At 50.4% G+C, this 14,300-nt stretch overlaps 3 protein-coding genes across 3 annotated transcripts; 1 reads left to right on the top strand and 2 right to left on the bottom strand.

The window, feature by feature from the left end:
* Positions 1 to 2,509: 2,509 nt before the first annotated feature.
* On the bottom strand, positions 2,510 to 5,065 carry BKA55DRAFT_594073 (glycoside hydrolase; the record flags this gene model as incomplete). Its single annotated transcript, XM_046195627.1, has 3 exons — positions 2,510 to 2,755; positions 2,817 to 4,780; positions 4,834 to 5,065. The coding sequence occupies 3 exons, from the start codon at positions 5,063 to 5,065 to the stop codon at positions 2,510 to 2,512; spliced, it is 2,442 nt and encodes an 813-aa protein (XP_046049173.1).
* A 280-nt stretch (positions 5,066 to 5,345) lies between these two features.
* BKA55DRAFT_363872 (uncharacterized protein) lies at positions 5,346 to 6,394 on the top strand. Its single transcript, XM_046185868.1, has one exon. It carries the CDS (start codon positions 5,461 to 5,463, stop codon positions 6,250 to 6,252), a length of 792 nt encoding a protein of 263 aa, XP_046049172.1. The 5' UTR covers positions 5,346 to 5,460; the 3' UTR covers positions 6,253 to 6,394.
* Positions 6,395 to 7,147: 753 nt separating this feature from the next.
* On the bottom strand, positions 7,148 to 12,803 carry BKA55DRAFT_363880 (uncharacterized protein). The gene is made up of 3 exons (XM_046185869.1): positions 12,116 to 12,803; positions 9,110 to 12,067; positions 7,148 to 9,057 (listed from the first exon to the last, which is right to left on the bottom strand). Exons 1-3 carry the CDS (start codon positions 12,699 to 12,701, stop codon positions 7,397 to 7,399), a joined length of 5,205 nt encoding a protein of 1,734 aa, XP_046049171.1. The 5' UTR covers positions 12,702 to 12,803; the 3' UTR covers positions 7,148 to 7,396.
* Between the last annotated feature and the right edge of the window lie 1,497 nt (positions 12,804 to 14,300).

Genomic DNA, 14,300 nt, shown 5'->3' with positions numbered 1-14,300 from the left:
GGTTTTTGACCCCCAATGCAATTGTTCAAGATAACATATCATGAGTTTGAAGAGTTGGTGTGGAGACGGAGCTTAGATACGTAAATACGCACCTCTTAACATAGTGCATAGTATTCGTATTATGATCCCGTCCATACTATTCCACACTCTTGGTACTGTATAGCTGTCAAGACGATTGCGGATTTGCAACGCAGAAACGTCATCAAGGCTGACAAATGAGGCCGTGTGATTCCAATTCCATGAAAACTCCGACTAGGTTCGGAGTCAATCATGGAGTTTAGAGAAAGACACAGCACAGTACGGTACGAACAGAGTAGACAGAGATTCCAATTAATCCTGGTTGAAACTCCTTGAATGTGTCAACGTGTGCTTGACTGCATGCGCGTCCCATATCGCAATAGGAGCAAAGAAGAAGCTTCCAATGTGCAATTTCTCGTCACATGGACACTCTTGATAAGTTTAAAAGGTTGCCTAAAAGACAAGACATTTACATGAGGCATCACGATAGCGAATAAGTCAGCAAATTGCACCATTTATTCTGTCATCCCGCTTTGTCATCCCGCAAATGGCGGATGCAGCCACAGAAGCCATGACGCGACTTCCCCATTGGCGTGCATCGGTCAAGCCCGTGTTTCCGCCTACCGAAGGAACAAACTGCCCCAGATTCCAGGGACCTTTTCCCTAATCATCATCACCGAAGAGTCATCTTTTGCATATTCCGCCTTTCTTACTAAACATGAACTCTTTCTCTTATCATGACTCATCCTGTACCGACAATTGATTATTGAAACCAACAAAAGAACCTTGTCAGGTTCCCGAATATTGCAGTTACTCAATCGGTCTCGTGGGGGCAGAAGAATGAAACGTCACGTTCAAATCGAGACAACCTCAACTTACACCACGCGCACTCTATCACCCACACTCACGCCCATGAGGTAATCATCGAACAGCCCCTTCTGACCTTACTATCACCCGTACACTAGTCTATTGGGTGACCGGGACTCCTTCACTCCGGACGGCACGGCATCTGGTCTTACCCGTCAGTCAGGTTCAGGTTCAGTCCCTTTCGCCGGCCAACGCGGGCCCTCCCAATCCCTTGGGACCTAATTTCTGAGCATCTAACTCCCCTCGATAGTTAGACTCGACTGGGGTTCTCGATTCTCACTGAGATCTCTGGTACCGCTCCTTATTGGCCAGACCCCAAACAGCCATGTTAAGCGCCTACTGTGAATGACCAACGAGCTGAAAGGTCGAACCATTGACGCATTTGCTCCCAAGAATCGCCAATGCTACGCTTGTTCTATCAATGGAAACATTTCGCGATCCAAAATCACATTTCAATCACATCATGATGTCCGTCGAGTCTCGAATTCTTACAAACAGCCGCAATGATACACCAACCTCACCCTGCCACACGCATATCCCCTTGTCGAATTTAAGCGCCTTAAAAATAGAAACAACATCATTATTGGTCAATTGGCGCGCTGTTGCTTCATCTGACTGTTTTCGCTACGGTAGCTCGATGCATAGCCCCGGACAGGCTCCAATTGATCCAATCGCCAGGCTTAGACGCTACACTCACCACCACGAGGCATTATCCAAGAAATCAGCCTTGCAACCTAGACCGGGCTCTTCTATTACTGTTTCTACCTAAGACCTAAGACATGAACCATGTTTCTGCCGTCTCGGCTACCTCTGAGACATTACGGATATAGCTTTCCAGATCTTAGTGCCTGCTGTTTTGTTTCCTGCTTACCCCCTGAGCCATGTCTCGGGAAGGATTGCAACGCCTGTTATGGTGTATCGGAGGGTTCCCTTGGGCGTGGAAGCTTGAGTTCCACCAATACATGTTGCAGCCTGTTCACGTTGAAGCTATACACAATCTTTAACCTCATGCACTCAAGCAATTCTGGGCATTGCTAAGAATGGTTGCATCTACGGATCTGCGGCTTGTGTCTCGGCAGCTACTCTCGTCCCGGAAGCAAGCCGGTAGACTATGACTGGCGACCGATGCAAGTATCGTGACATTGCTAGAAACCCGCTGACGTTGATGTTGACTAAAAACAAGCACACTTTATTTTTCAACTTCATCGACAGCCTTCGGCCGTTTGAATAAGTTCCGCCGACGCCACTAAGACGTTGACAGCCTGTCGATCCGTATGGCACACAGACCAGTCACCGATCTGCAGCCATTGAGCCATCACCAGGCACCAGGCATCAAATCACAGCCATCCGTCGCACAGAGGCACCAAAACAGAGTTTGGAGGCTCTGTCCCTAACTTACCCAATATGGCAAAATGTTTCGATCCCTGTTCCCAGCCTCATAGCCCCCAAGCTTCACAAAGCCTACATGGCTTGAGGATGCGGTACGAGCCGTGGGATTTTTTTTACGATGCATAAGGTCGTGACTAGCCATTGACCAATAACCGGTATGTTTCAATTGGCATATCTGGATACACATAACACCTTTTCGAGGCAGCCCTACATTGCCTTGTTACATCTCTCACATTCACAGCTCGTCCTTGGCATGAGCCTCCTGACTGGGATCTTCCATAGCCATGATCTTGACAACAAGACTGGTCCATCCAGTGAAGTGCTGTGTTCGCTGCCCGGCACCCGTGTTGGGGTTGTACTGCTCCCAGGCGAAGCCTGTTTCTTCCCAACTCTTGTACACGGTGTCAACAAGGTTCTTACGAAGACGCGAGAATAGATCCTTCGCTTTTCCCCTGTAGGGGCCTTCCTGCGAAGCAACGTTCTATATGCACATGTTAGTCTTTGTACTACTTCGCCAAGGGGACTTCTGAGGGGAATCCTACGTGTAGTTGAGACAAAGCCAGGTAGTTGATGGGCATCCACACCGGGCTGCGCCAGTAGTTCTCGCCCGTGGCGTAGAATTCATCCTTCTTACTCAAACTGCGAATGCCGTGGGGGCTCCAGAGGTGCTCCTCGTCGCTGATAAGATCAAGAATCTTGCCCAGCTTGGGGTCGTCAGCCTTCATCAGGCCGACCAGGAATGGGAACAGGGAAATGTAGCCCTTGTGGCATACGAGCGCGTGTTCCTCGTAATCGTCGATCGTTGCGTCGCAATAGCAACCCTCCTCATCGGACCAGTGGAGATCATTGAGGTTGTGCTCAATGCCGTCCAAGTTCTTCCTATACTCATTCACATCTTCGGCCATGCCGAGGGCGTCTGCGATGTTCATCAACGACTTTGTCATCAGACCAACCCAGGACATGAGATCGACGTGTAGCTCGCCCGGCGAAGGGGGCTGGGGTCGAGGATAGTCGTCCAGGCCACTGGTGAGGATGTGAGTCTCGGTACGGCCCCTCCATCGGTATGCCTCCTTGGTTGAGTACGCCTCACGGTCGTAGTTTTTGATGTCACCTCGCTGAGTTTTGCGGAACCAGTCATATTGTTGTCTCAATAGGGGGTACAACTTTCGAAGATAGCTCTCGCCGAGCTCAATATTGTCGAGGTGAGCGGTTTGCAAAGGGTCGGCTCCCAGAATGCGTTCCTTCGCCTCGCTCTTGGTTCCGTTGGATGCGCGGAGGCGCTCCATGAAGCCCTCGATGATAAGGAACAGAGTAGGGGGGTTGGCATAGTGTGGAAATTGCACCTGGAACTCAGGGGGGACCTTACTCCGGGCCTCATGACCAAGAATCTGTTCTCGTGCGATCCAGCCATCTTCGTCCATAGTGTTGTACCAGCTCTTGACAATTTCAAGTGTGAGGTCAATATCCCAGTCGGCAATGGGAATAAGGTGAAATCCCTCATCCCACAGGAAGCCGCGGGGGAAGAAAGGGCGAGAAGGAACACTGGTGAAAAGCTCATAGGGGCCCTCGAGTTCTGGCTGTGTGCGAGCCTTGGCTTGCGTGGCCTCCTCCCAGAACCCGTCGTTCTCCTCCTCATACTCAGGTGCATACGATCTGTCAATCAGCTGGTGACCGTGGAAGTAACCTATGCCGCCAATAAGGTTAGACAGCATGCTCTTGCCGAATTTCTTGTACTTCTCCCGTGTGAAAGGTTCCTTGAGCTTGAAGGTGTTGGTGAAGCGCTCGTTGAAGATCTCTGAAGTCTTTTCGATCTGTTCAGTGACCTCCTCAGAAGTGAATTCCTTGCCTCCAGATTCCGATGAAAAGATGACATCGAACTCAAACGGTCCTTCGAAGGTCTTCTCGACTATATGAACGTTGCCTTTTCCAGGTGCATGGGCAATACGGTACACCTGCCACGGTGGAGGAGGATCCGCCTGGTCAGCATTTTGCTGCACGGGCGAAACGGCATCTTGAAGTTGCTTGAAAACAACGGGCTTGCCCTGCCAGGTAAGGTCGGCTGGGACGTCAGTACTCGAGACAATGGTTGTGTCGCCATGTCGATCTTCCAGAAACTTGTGATCTGTTGAAGGGTGTTCTCCGGTACCCTTTGTAATGAGAAGCTTGTAGTCTCCCAGCGCTTTTGAACTGCCCTTAAGAGTAACATCGCCTTTGAAACCGTACTTGGTACCCTCACCTTCAACAGCAAGTTCGCCATCACCATCCTGGGCGATGTAGTAGAATAGCATGGTTCTGGTGTTTTTGGGCGCACCTTCTCGCAGCTCTCCCTTGATTCGGGCAGCCCAGCTGCCACCATGATTTCCACCGGGGATCTTCACAAAAGTAGTCGTCAAGTCGATGTTGTTGCCCTTGTCGTGAATTGACTGCACACCGCCTATGCGGGCATCATACTCATCCCACCCGTAGCCATGCATATCCTCTCCCTGCTCGCAGGTATATCTGAAACCTAGAAGGCAAATGTTAGAGCACTTATAAGACGAAGCTCGTTATTTCACTTACCATTCTGGATATCATGGTAATTGTCAACTTTCCCCCACATGAGCCCTGTCCATAGACCATCTGGTGTTCGTGGCCGCACGCCAAAGTACAAGTTGGACTTGTAGGGGCCCCAAAAGAGGCTCTGGTTGTTTTGACGGCCGATTTCTGTCGTCAGCACAGAAGATGCATCGTCTGCGGCTGAGACGCCCAGAGCGAGTGCCGCCGCCGACACCCAATGGGCAATTTTCACCATAATTACGATGAAAAGGGGTTCTCACAAGCTTCGAGGTGAGGAAGTGAAATATAGGATCTTTTTGGTTGAATTCTAGAGAATCCAATTCCTCATTGGGTGAGTTTGTGTTTGATCAAGCTCCAGAGAACACGTAGGAGTAGCAAATTGATATGACGACGCAAGGCTGAGAACTGGAGACGATCCGGGGTCCAGGGGAGCTCTGGCCAATGATGCAGTTTCACCAGCCACCGCCACTTGAAGCATGCTCCCCACTTAAAAGTTATCTTGTTTCAGCCTTCCTCTTTCTAGAACTTGTTGGATGCATTTTTCGAACATTCTTCAACTAGCATACTCTCAATATCTCAAGATTATCAGCAAATTCCCAGAATCCGAATCAAAAGTCTACAGCACACACAATGGGGGACTCTAGACGAAATAGACGACCCGATAGTCGTCAAATGTGGGACGAATCCGACAGACGCGATAGGCGCGGAGGACATAATAGGGACAACGACCGCGATCGCGGAGGCTACAGGTCAAGATCACGCGAGCGCCGTGGATATAGAGATCGATCAAGGTCGCCGGACAGGAGAAACAGAGACCGAGATGGTGATAGGAACCGACCTAGGGATAGAGGCCCGCGCCATCATGATGGTCGAGACAGGAGGGATAGACGAAGAGAGGACGCAGAGGATGCGCCACCAAGAAAGAGACGAGATGAGCGTCGTGATGATGATAGAGACAAGCGAAGTATGCACCTGCACCCATTTCAACGTTATAAACATCTAACTTCCCATGCAGGCAAATCTCGTCGCTCAGCCTCACCACAATCGTGCAGTCCTACTCACGAAGCACTTCCCACGCGTCCTCGCCCCGATGCAAAGCGCCCGGCACCCAATATGTCCTTCAACGTCAGCTCTCGTGCAAGTCGCTCACCACCACCGCCCTCACGCGCCCAGCATGAAAAGCAAAGCAACCACTCAGAAGACGGCCAGGCTTCAGAAGTTGAAGAAGATCCTATGGACGCAGAAGACGATGATATGGCCGCTATGCAAGCTATGATGGGCTTCGGTGGTTTCGGAACGACCAAGAACAAGAAAGTTTCAGGGAACAATGCTGGCGGCGTGCACAAGGAAAAGAAGACGGAGTATCGTCAGTACATGAACCGAAACGGTGGATTCAATAGGCCATTGAGTCCATCACGCTGAGGATGACGGTCAGATGGTGTTGGTACAGTACGAGTCATGATCTCCGTGAGGACAGTTGGCATTTTTAAGGTTATGCCTCAAAGGTAAACTGAACTGGCGTACAAGAGAGATAGGTTTTCCTGCTCAACGAACGCAGAGGTATAATAATTGTGTGGAACATCAAAGTTTACGATATTCTGCATGTGTAATACAGTCTCAGCCTTACTCTTTCGTTGTTCTATCACATTTCTCCCTATCACAATACACCTTCTCTTATCAACTTCGACTATCCCAAGACTATCTTAATGTTATCCTATTTCTTCAACTTGCACGACGAAATACTCTATTTCACGAGCCAGCACAAACTTCAGCGGAATATATGCACGGATCTCGCCATGGTCTTCCTTTGGTCACCCAGCATCTTCTGCTCTTTTGAGGGTGTCGCACTCAGTATAACAGCCATCCACATAGTCCTCACCACTTTGTGGAACTGGATATGTCGACCTGCTACCCCTACACCAGAAGAGCTTATACGATCAAGACGCGAAAACCATGCCAGTCGATCGCCCGTGAACGGAGCCGTTGGAGTTGCTTCCCGGCCCGCCGCTGACAAGCACCCTTACCGTGAGCCTTGTCGCAAGTGGTGGTGGTATCTTTTGGCGTCATGATGGGAGGAGGGAATCTTGGATCGAAGAGACTTGGGGACAGTTGAACGGTGGACAACGCTGTCGAGGAGGTATTGAGTTACAAGGACAAGGATGAAGAGGTCACAAGGGCCTGCATGCGATCCGTCTGAACAGCATGGACAACCTGCACGCTCTTTGTGTCATATCAGACGGACAAGAGCTTGCTCAAAGGCAGTGCTTGTGTTGAAATACGCTAGGTGAAGCCACCCCTAGCTGAGTCGATGGAATCAAAGTTCTGACTGTCACTTGCGGCCAGTACTGCAATTATCAAGATCACCATGACACACAAATTTGTTCAAGTATTCTCTCTTCCACTGTATGTGTTGGTGTAGACATTACGTATAGCGCGTGCAATACATGCAAACGCAATCTTTCCACTCCTAAACAGTTCCCAACACCATTGGTATGCATCTCGAATCACAAACACCGCCCATCCATCTCATCCTCATGCCTGTGCCTGTGCCTGTGCCATGCCATGCCTATGCCTTTTCCCCTTGCTCTTCTTCTGGGGCACCGTCGCTGGTAGTCGCTGCTCTAGGTGTTGGAACATCATCTTCTATAAGCGCTTCCTCTTCCTTTGGCGGCTCTTTGGCTGCCTCTCCTTCTTCTACCTTTGGCTCTTCCTTTGGTTCTTCCTTTTGTTCGTCGGGGTTCTCTTCTGACTGATTGGTAGTCGCCCTTTCTCTTCGCCGTCTTCGTAACCTTCTTTCTTCCTCTGCTGTTTGCCGTCGGGCTTTTCGAAGGGTTTCTCTCCTCTCAGGGTCGTTATCATCTGCGCCGTCACCACCACGCATGCCTTGTAGAAGAGCTGCTGCTCTATCGGCAACATCATCTTCACCTTCACGAGGTGATGAGAGGCCGGGGCTGAGCACTTTGCTATCGTCGTCGACGGGTTCCTCCTTGTTCTTGAGGCCAGCTTCCACTTCTGGGATTTCGTCGAGGTCGGGAATCTTTTGTCCTGACGCGACGCGGACCTGATGACGATCCTTGAGTCGCGCTCGTCTTCTTCGGTCTCTCTGGTCCCGAGCTTGCGGCGCAGCTGCACGTAGCTTCTCCAGGAGGGAGTCCATGGCGCCGGTATTGGATGGAGACGTCGGTCCTGCCTCGGCGTTGGCGTTGGTGAGTTTGAGTTGAGCTGTATGCTTCCGTTTCATTGACGCCTCGTTACGCTTCCTTGTCTCTTCCACCTGCACGTTCTTCTCGCGAGACTTCTTCCACTCTCCCACGAACAATGCCAACTTGGCAAAGAAATCTCGGCGGGCACCATCATCTGCGGGGTCCTCGCCGTAGAATACCATGATATCCTTGTACGTCTTCATCATCTCTTCCAAGTACAGCTCCATCTGTTCGGATTTTCTTCTGGCCTCCTTCATAATGCGTTGGACGATTTGACTCACTCGGTCCTGAGGATGGAACTGCTTGGGGTCACTCAAGTTACCAGAATCCAAGGACATTTGAATGTTTCGAATATTGTCGATGTATTTCTTCGCATCCGCCTGAAGCTGCTCGATGTTGATCTTCTGTGCCGTCATGACTCCGTTGATATCATCCGCAAAGGTCTCCCACTCAGGGTATTGGTTTCGTACAATACGCTCCACAAGATCGGCCAATGTTGACTCGTTCTTGTCATCCTTGACCATACCCAATCTCGCAAGGGAGCTAAGCTTAAAACCCCGTGCTTGCTTGTTCGCATCGTTCATGTAATTACCAATATCCAAAATAAGGCCAAGAACATTCATCAATGACACGGAATCGCGTAGCGACTCAGACACCGTAACAACCTGTCGGATCTTCTCGTTAATCTCTTCGTACTCTTGCTCAAAGCTTCTAGTGAGAGCAAGGGCCCTCATTCGACTCTTCCAGTAGTGGTGTAACTCAAAGGCCGTGTAGAGGTAAAGCTGATCTTGTCGAGTAAGCTCCGAAGGATCAAGCTCACGGTCTTGGGACTTGGCATCAGGTCCAGTCCAGTCCTTGCTGTACGGTGCCATTTGCTTCACTGTGTTGTCAGGAATATTGCATAGGTCGTCCTTCTGCAAAAAGTCCATCACGACAGTGTTGTCTAGAATTTCAGGATCGCAGTGGATGATCATTTGAACAATCTTTTCGACAGAGTACTGTGAAAATTTGGCAAAAGCAATTTCTGTATAGTATTAGCAAGCAAAGCAAGTGTGCACAAAAGGGTATGCACTTACCATAGGCCTTGCGGAGATCAGAAGAAATGATTTGCTTCTTGTCATCCTTCTTAGAAGAGCTTCCTATACCAATCTTCTTGATCTCCTTGGCCATGAACAGTTTCTCAACCTCGTCGAGAATACCCTTCTTGCTGAGTTCCTGATACTTCTCCTCTCGGGCTTCAGCAGAGGGTGTATGGGCTGCCCAATGACTGGTCTCGGGGGCATCGACCTTCTCCCAATGTAGGGCCTTGAGCTTCTTCTTGGGACGAACAACGGGCAGGCCAATGCCTGGTGCAGCCCCAAAAGCGGGTTGCCGCGACAAGTAGTGTCCAGACATAGCACCAGGCAAAGGAGGAGGTGGTGGAGGGGGCATACCTCCAGCACCAGGTAGCGGAGGCGGCGGTGGAGGAGGAGGAGGCCCACCACCTGGTGTAAGCATGCCAGGCAAGGGGGGCGGAGGCGGGGGGGCACCGGGAATCTGGCCCGGCATGGGGGGAGGCGGAGGCGGAGGAGGCGGCGGTGGAGCTCCGGGTATTTGACCAGGCATCGGAGGAGGTGGAGGCGGCGGTGGAGGTGGAGGGCCAGCACCAGTGACTTCGATTTTGGGAGTTTCACTGTCACCTGGAGGAGTGATGGGTGACGAAGTCTCCATACTAGGGTGAGAAGGACCGGTGGTATCGTCTTCGGAATCGCTGGCATCGAACTTCTTGACCTTGGAACCAATCTCACCAAGCAAACCAGCTTGCTGCTTCGGGTCTATGGTAGGTCGCTTCATCTCGACGATTCTGGGCTTCTCGAAGATGACACCATCCTCGCCCTCAGTCTCGTCGTCCTCATCGATCACCTCACCATCAGAGCGTCTCTTAAGGGGCTTGCGTGGAATCTTGGTATTGCGGTGGATGCTTCCCAGAACGCTGTTGGTGAAGTCCCGAGGAGGCGTACCGCCACCAGGGGGTGTTCCAGGTCTGTCGTCCATCTCTTCGCGTAGGGCTCGAAGACGGTCTGAAGGTCCAACAGCATCTCCCCAAACACGTCCCTCAAGCTTGTATTGTGTCTTCTGCCTCTCGATCTGCATCTGTAACCGCTCCATTAGGCGTTCCCGATCCAGGATACCTTGCATACGAGCAGGGTCTTCAGGGCCAGCTGTCTTGCTGCTGGCGCTGGCGCTGGCAGCCGCGCTTTTGATAGCCTTAGAAGCAGCCACGTCCTGTGCGTCTCGAAGCATCAGGTATAGCTCTCTTGTTTCTAACTCGTATCGCTGGGCTTCCTTGGCTCTCATAGTTTGCATACTATCCAATTCAGCTTTGAGTCCATCTGCCTGTCTCCTTTGAGCATCGATGAATCGAGATTGTTCGTCCAATTGCTTTTGTAACTTGGCAACCAGTCCATCAGCACCTAGCTCAAGCTGAGCCTTCATCTCATCACGCTCAGCCATCGCGGCCTCGGCGATTTGTCGTGACTCAAGAGCCTCATCCTGGGCTTGCCTGGCTTCTGAATCTGTATGTAATTTGTCAAGGAGACTTTGAACCGTGAAGTTGAGACTCTGCTTGAGATCCATGTTCGGCAGTCGCCGATCCATAGCAACGTAGCTAAGCATGGAATCGACTAACTGAAACATGCGTAGCCGCTCCTCGCCATCATTTGCTCGGATGAGCATAAGATGCTGTAGAGCCGAAATGAAGTAATCGTTGGTCTTGGTGCCATGAAGACGCTGTTGAATAGCATCTGCAATTTGAACGGGATCAGTCAAATCCTTGACTTCGCCTTCGACATCGTCCTTGATGCTGCTATTCTCCCTCTCAAGCATATCCTCATAGTCAATGGCTTCGTTTGTTCTAAACCGTTCAATCTGTTTGTCCAAGAGCTCGTATTGGAACTCCTCCATCTTCGTCAAGATTCGCTTGATACCACATGCCGTAAACTGAGCTCGAATGTGTATCCTTAACTCCAGATCTCTCTCGGGCGAATCGATAATCATGTTGACGAGCATGAGGGTTGCAACGGCGTATTCCATAAGCAAGTTCTCCATACCAATACCTCCGGTCCTCAATTCTTCGCTGGCGCCAACCAAACTTCCCATCTTGCCCCTACCATCAATGGTGACTTCCACCAAACGCATCCAAGCATCAAATCGGCCATTTTCTCCAGATGCGGTCTTGACCTCGTCCAACGCCTGAATGACCTTCAGATGACCTTCGGCATTCTCTCCCCAGGTGCATAAGAAGGTTATGATCTCGCTGACAAGCTTCCGTGTGGTGAGACGAGGAGATATGAGAGAGCTAGCAAGGGCTACCATGACCTTTTGGTGAATCAAGGCATCGTCGGCACCAAATTTGTTGTTCATAAGCGCCTTTACACACTTGATGATATCGTATTCGCGATCGAGGTTCTTGTCGATACGGTTGTTATCCTGGACTGGCCCCTGTGCTGTCTTGCGGTTGATCTTAAGCAGCAAGGTCATCAAAGCGACCTGTCCCTGACACTCGACGAATCTCTTGACCCAACCAATTTGTTGAGTTCGCAGATTGACCTCCAAACTTCCCATACCTTTCGTGTCAAGTCGATCCTCCATAACCCGCCGAACATACCATTCAGGAGTGCCTTCTTCATCTGAGTACGTCGTGATATCGGGAGTTGCGGTATACTGGTTCGGGCGTGCTGTTTGTCGGCGCTTCTGCTCGCCCTGCCATTCAGTAAGTCGATCCTGATAGAGCAGCGTCCACTTCTTCTGAGCTGGGTAGGCCATCATCTGTCTCCTGGCCTGCTCAGGGAGGTTGTGCCATCCTCGCTTCTGCATCAGTTGGAGGAACATCTGCTCCACCACATTATCGTCGTCTGGCTTTGGGAAATAGAAACCACCCTGAGGATCGCTTTGCCCTGGAGGGGGGCCAGACGGAAACTTGGTAAACCGGTGAGAATCGCGGTTCGAGTGCTGAGAAGCAGCATAAGAGCTCTGAGAAGAAGCACTAGGCATAGCTGCGTTGGGTGAGCGTGATATCTTTCCATCGATGAAGCTTGCATTACCTGACTGAATGCTCAGATTATCAGCTGAGCCCCGGGCGTTAGATGACATATATGAGTCGTATCGAGGGTTGGGAGGGTTATTAGAGTGGGAAGAGCTGCCCCTAGGCGGACCCCATTGCTGATATTGGGTCTGACGCCCCGTTGAGGCCATAGTAACGTTGCCATATCCATACCCAAGAGGTTGTCGCCCAGGGGAATGGGCACCAGACTGTGCCGACGTCCCATCCCAGCTCGGGTATTGGTGAAAGTCCAGGCCATTTTTGTTTAGGTGGTGTGGAAGAGGTTCTCGGCGCACTGGCATCTGCTCGCCTTTGGGCAGATACTCGACAGGTATGGGAGAGCGTGATCCACCTCCAACGGCATCGTAGGGAATCGACGTTATTACGCCTGCCATCTGGTTGATACCGCCATCAGAAGATTCTGGGCGATCCAACGAAATGGCAGACGACTCTCGCTTATGGCGCGAGGAACGAAAACTGGCGGCATCGTCTGCGGGGTATCTCGATTCTTCGGTCAAGCGCTTGTCTTTGTGCTTACTTCGTGAGAATAGAGAACGGCCGCCAGACTGCCTCGTCTTATCAGACATGGCGACGGCGACGGCGGTAGTTGTGACAGAGCGGTCGTGGCCGCGACAGTCGTCGAAGCGGATGATTTAGTTTGCGAATCGTATTTCGAAGGCAATGTTGGTGTCGATCCGGGGTGTACAGTAAGGAAAAAAGGAGGTGCCAGGGTTCGACGAGTCTGGGGAAACGTTTGCCAACAGCTACCAGATTGAACACGTGAAGTTGGCGATGTGCTGGCCCAGGGCCGCTCGCTTCATCGGGGGCACGATATCGCCGTTCAGGAAAATATTGAAGTTATTCGGGGTCCGGAGCGTAACTCGAATCGGCAGAAGTGCTGTGGGTGGTTTTGAAACCTTGGTCGTCTGGAGTTTGGTAGAGTGGGAAGAAACGTGCGTAGATAGGGAGGGGGTAAAGTAAGGTAAAAGACAAAGAAAAGGCCTAAGCTTGGGCTTTGAATATCCAGATGATGCCGACGGATTGTTTCAATGAGTGGTGCCAGAATAGAATAGAACAAAATAAATTAGTTGAACTGCAAACCGAATTAAGTCGAAATGGTGTGAATAAAGGAGCGTAGCGTATCACTGCACAGCTGCAGTTGGTCGTATAACGTTAAGAGTTAGGTAGGTCGTGCAGTGTGGTGTAGCAGCAGCTGTAGCCAGCCCAACCCAGAGACGGGAATGACTTGGCTTCCAATGGGTCCTTCTATGATCAGGGATCTTGGGGCCAAGCCGAGGGTCTATCAAGATGAATGCGGATTGGTTCATTTGTTTACGGGGATTATGGACCTAATATTGCTTAGCCGCCGCTTGATCTTAGGTTTAGAGCGCATGCAATACCCAAAGCGAGAGGCATATCACTCCTTACTTAGGTTTGATCTTTATCTCGACAGAGAATGTAGTAAATTATCATATCAGTCGCTTCAGCTGAAGTTAATGAGTACAAGCATGTTGTAATATACTTCCCAGAGAAATAGTGTTATATTAGCATGATCATGCATGGATGTTCATTATGCCCAAGCCCTATGACTGGTCTGAGAGACATTTTTTTAGCATCGACGCCAGGCGGGGAGTTTTCTTTAGCATCAGGAGATCTGCCAGGGGAAGTGGGCTCTGTAGATTGAGGACGCGCAGACACATGTCAACCTGGATAGAACCTAATGAAGAACTTGGAGCGTAAAGAGAGCCTGGAGATAGCTACCATCCAGATGTCAATAGAAGATCATGTCTGCCTGAAAAGTCCTCAGTGACTGATATCTGTGTATAAGACCCTCCCTCCACTATTAGTGATACAGCCTCCAAAAAACAAGCAACTCATGACCCAATACCGGAGACTTGGGACATTTGAGTTACCTTTCAATGAAGACTCGCACAACCAAAAGTCCGTACGAGGATCCATGACGATTTAGTGTGATATGCTGCAATGAACACATTTGAGGTCTATGATCTGCGAACCGATCTGACCATCGTATAAATGGTTCGTGGCTATTCTTAGTTGGGGTTTTCAGTTGCGCCAATGTGTGACACTCCTCGAATGATGAGATCAGTTACACGACCATTTATTTTAACTCAGTGTCAAAAATGAATGCCAGTCTCTTTGTCAAAGTAGCTTTCTGAAGCTGAAGC

The sequence above is a fragment of the Fusarium redolens genome (genome assembly GCF_020744475.1).
Source record: "Fusarium redolens strain MPI-CAGE-AT-0023 chromosome Unknown BKA55scaffold_8, whole genome shotgun sequence".
NCBI classification, from domain to species: domain Eukaryota; kingdom Fungi; phylum Ascomycota; class Sordariomycetes; order Hypocreales; family Nectriaceae; genus Fusarium; species Fusarium redolens.
Note: the sequence above shows the minus strand (reverse complement) of the source record. Positions and strands in the feature narration are given on the sequence as shown.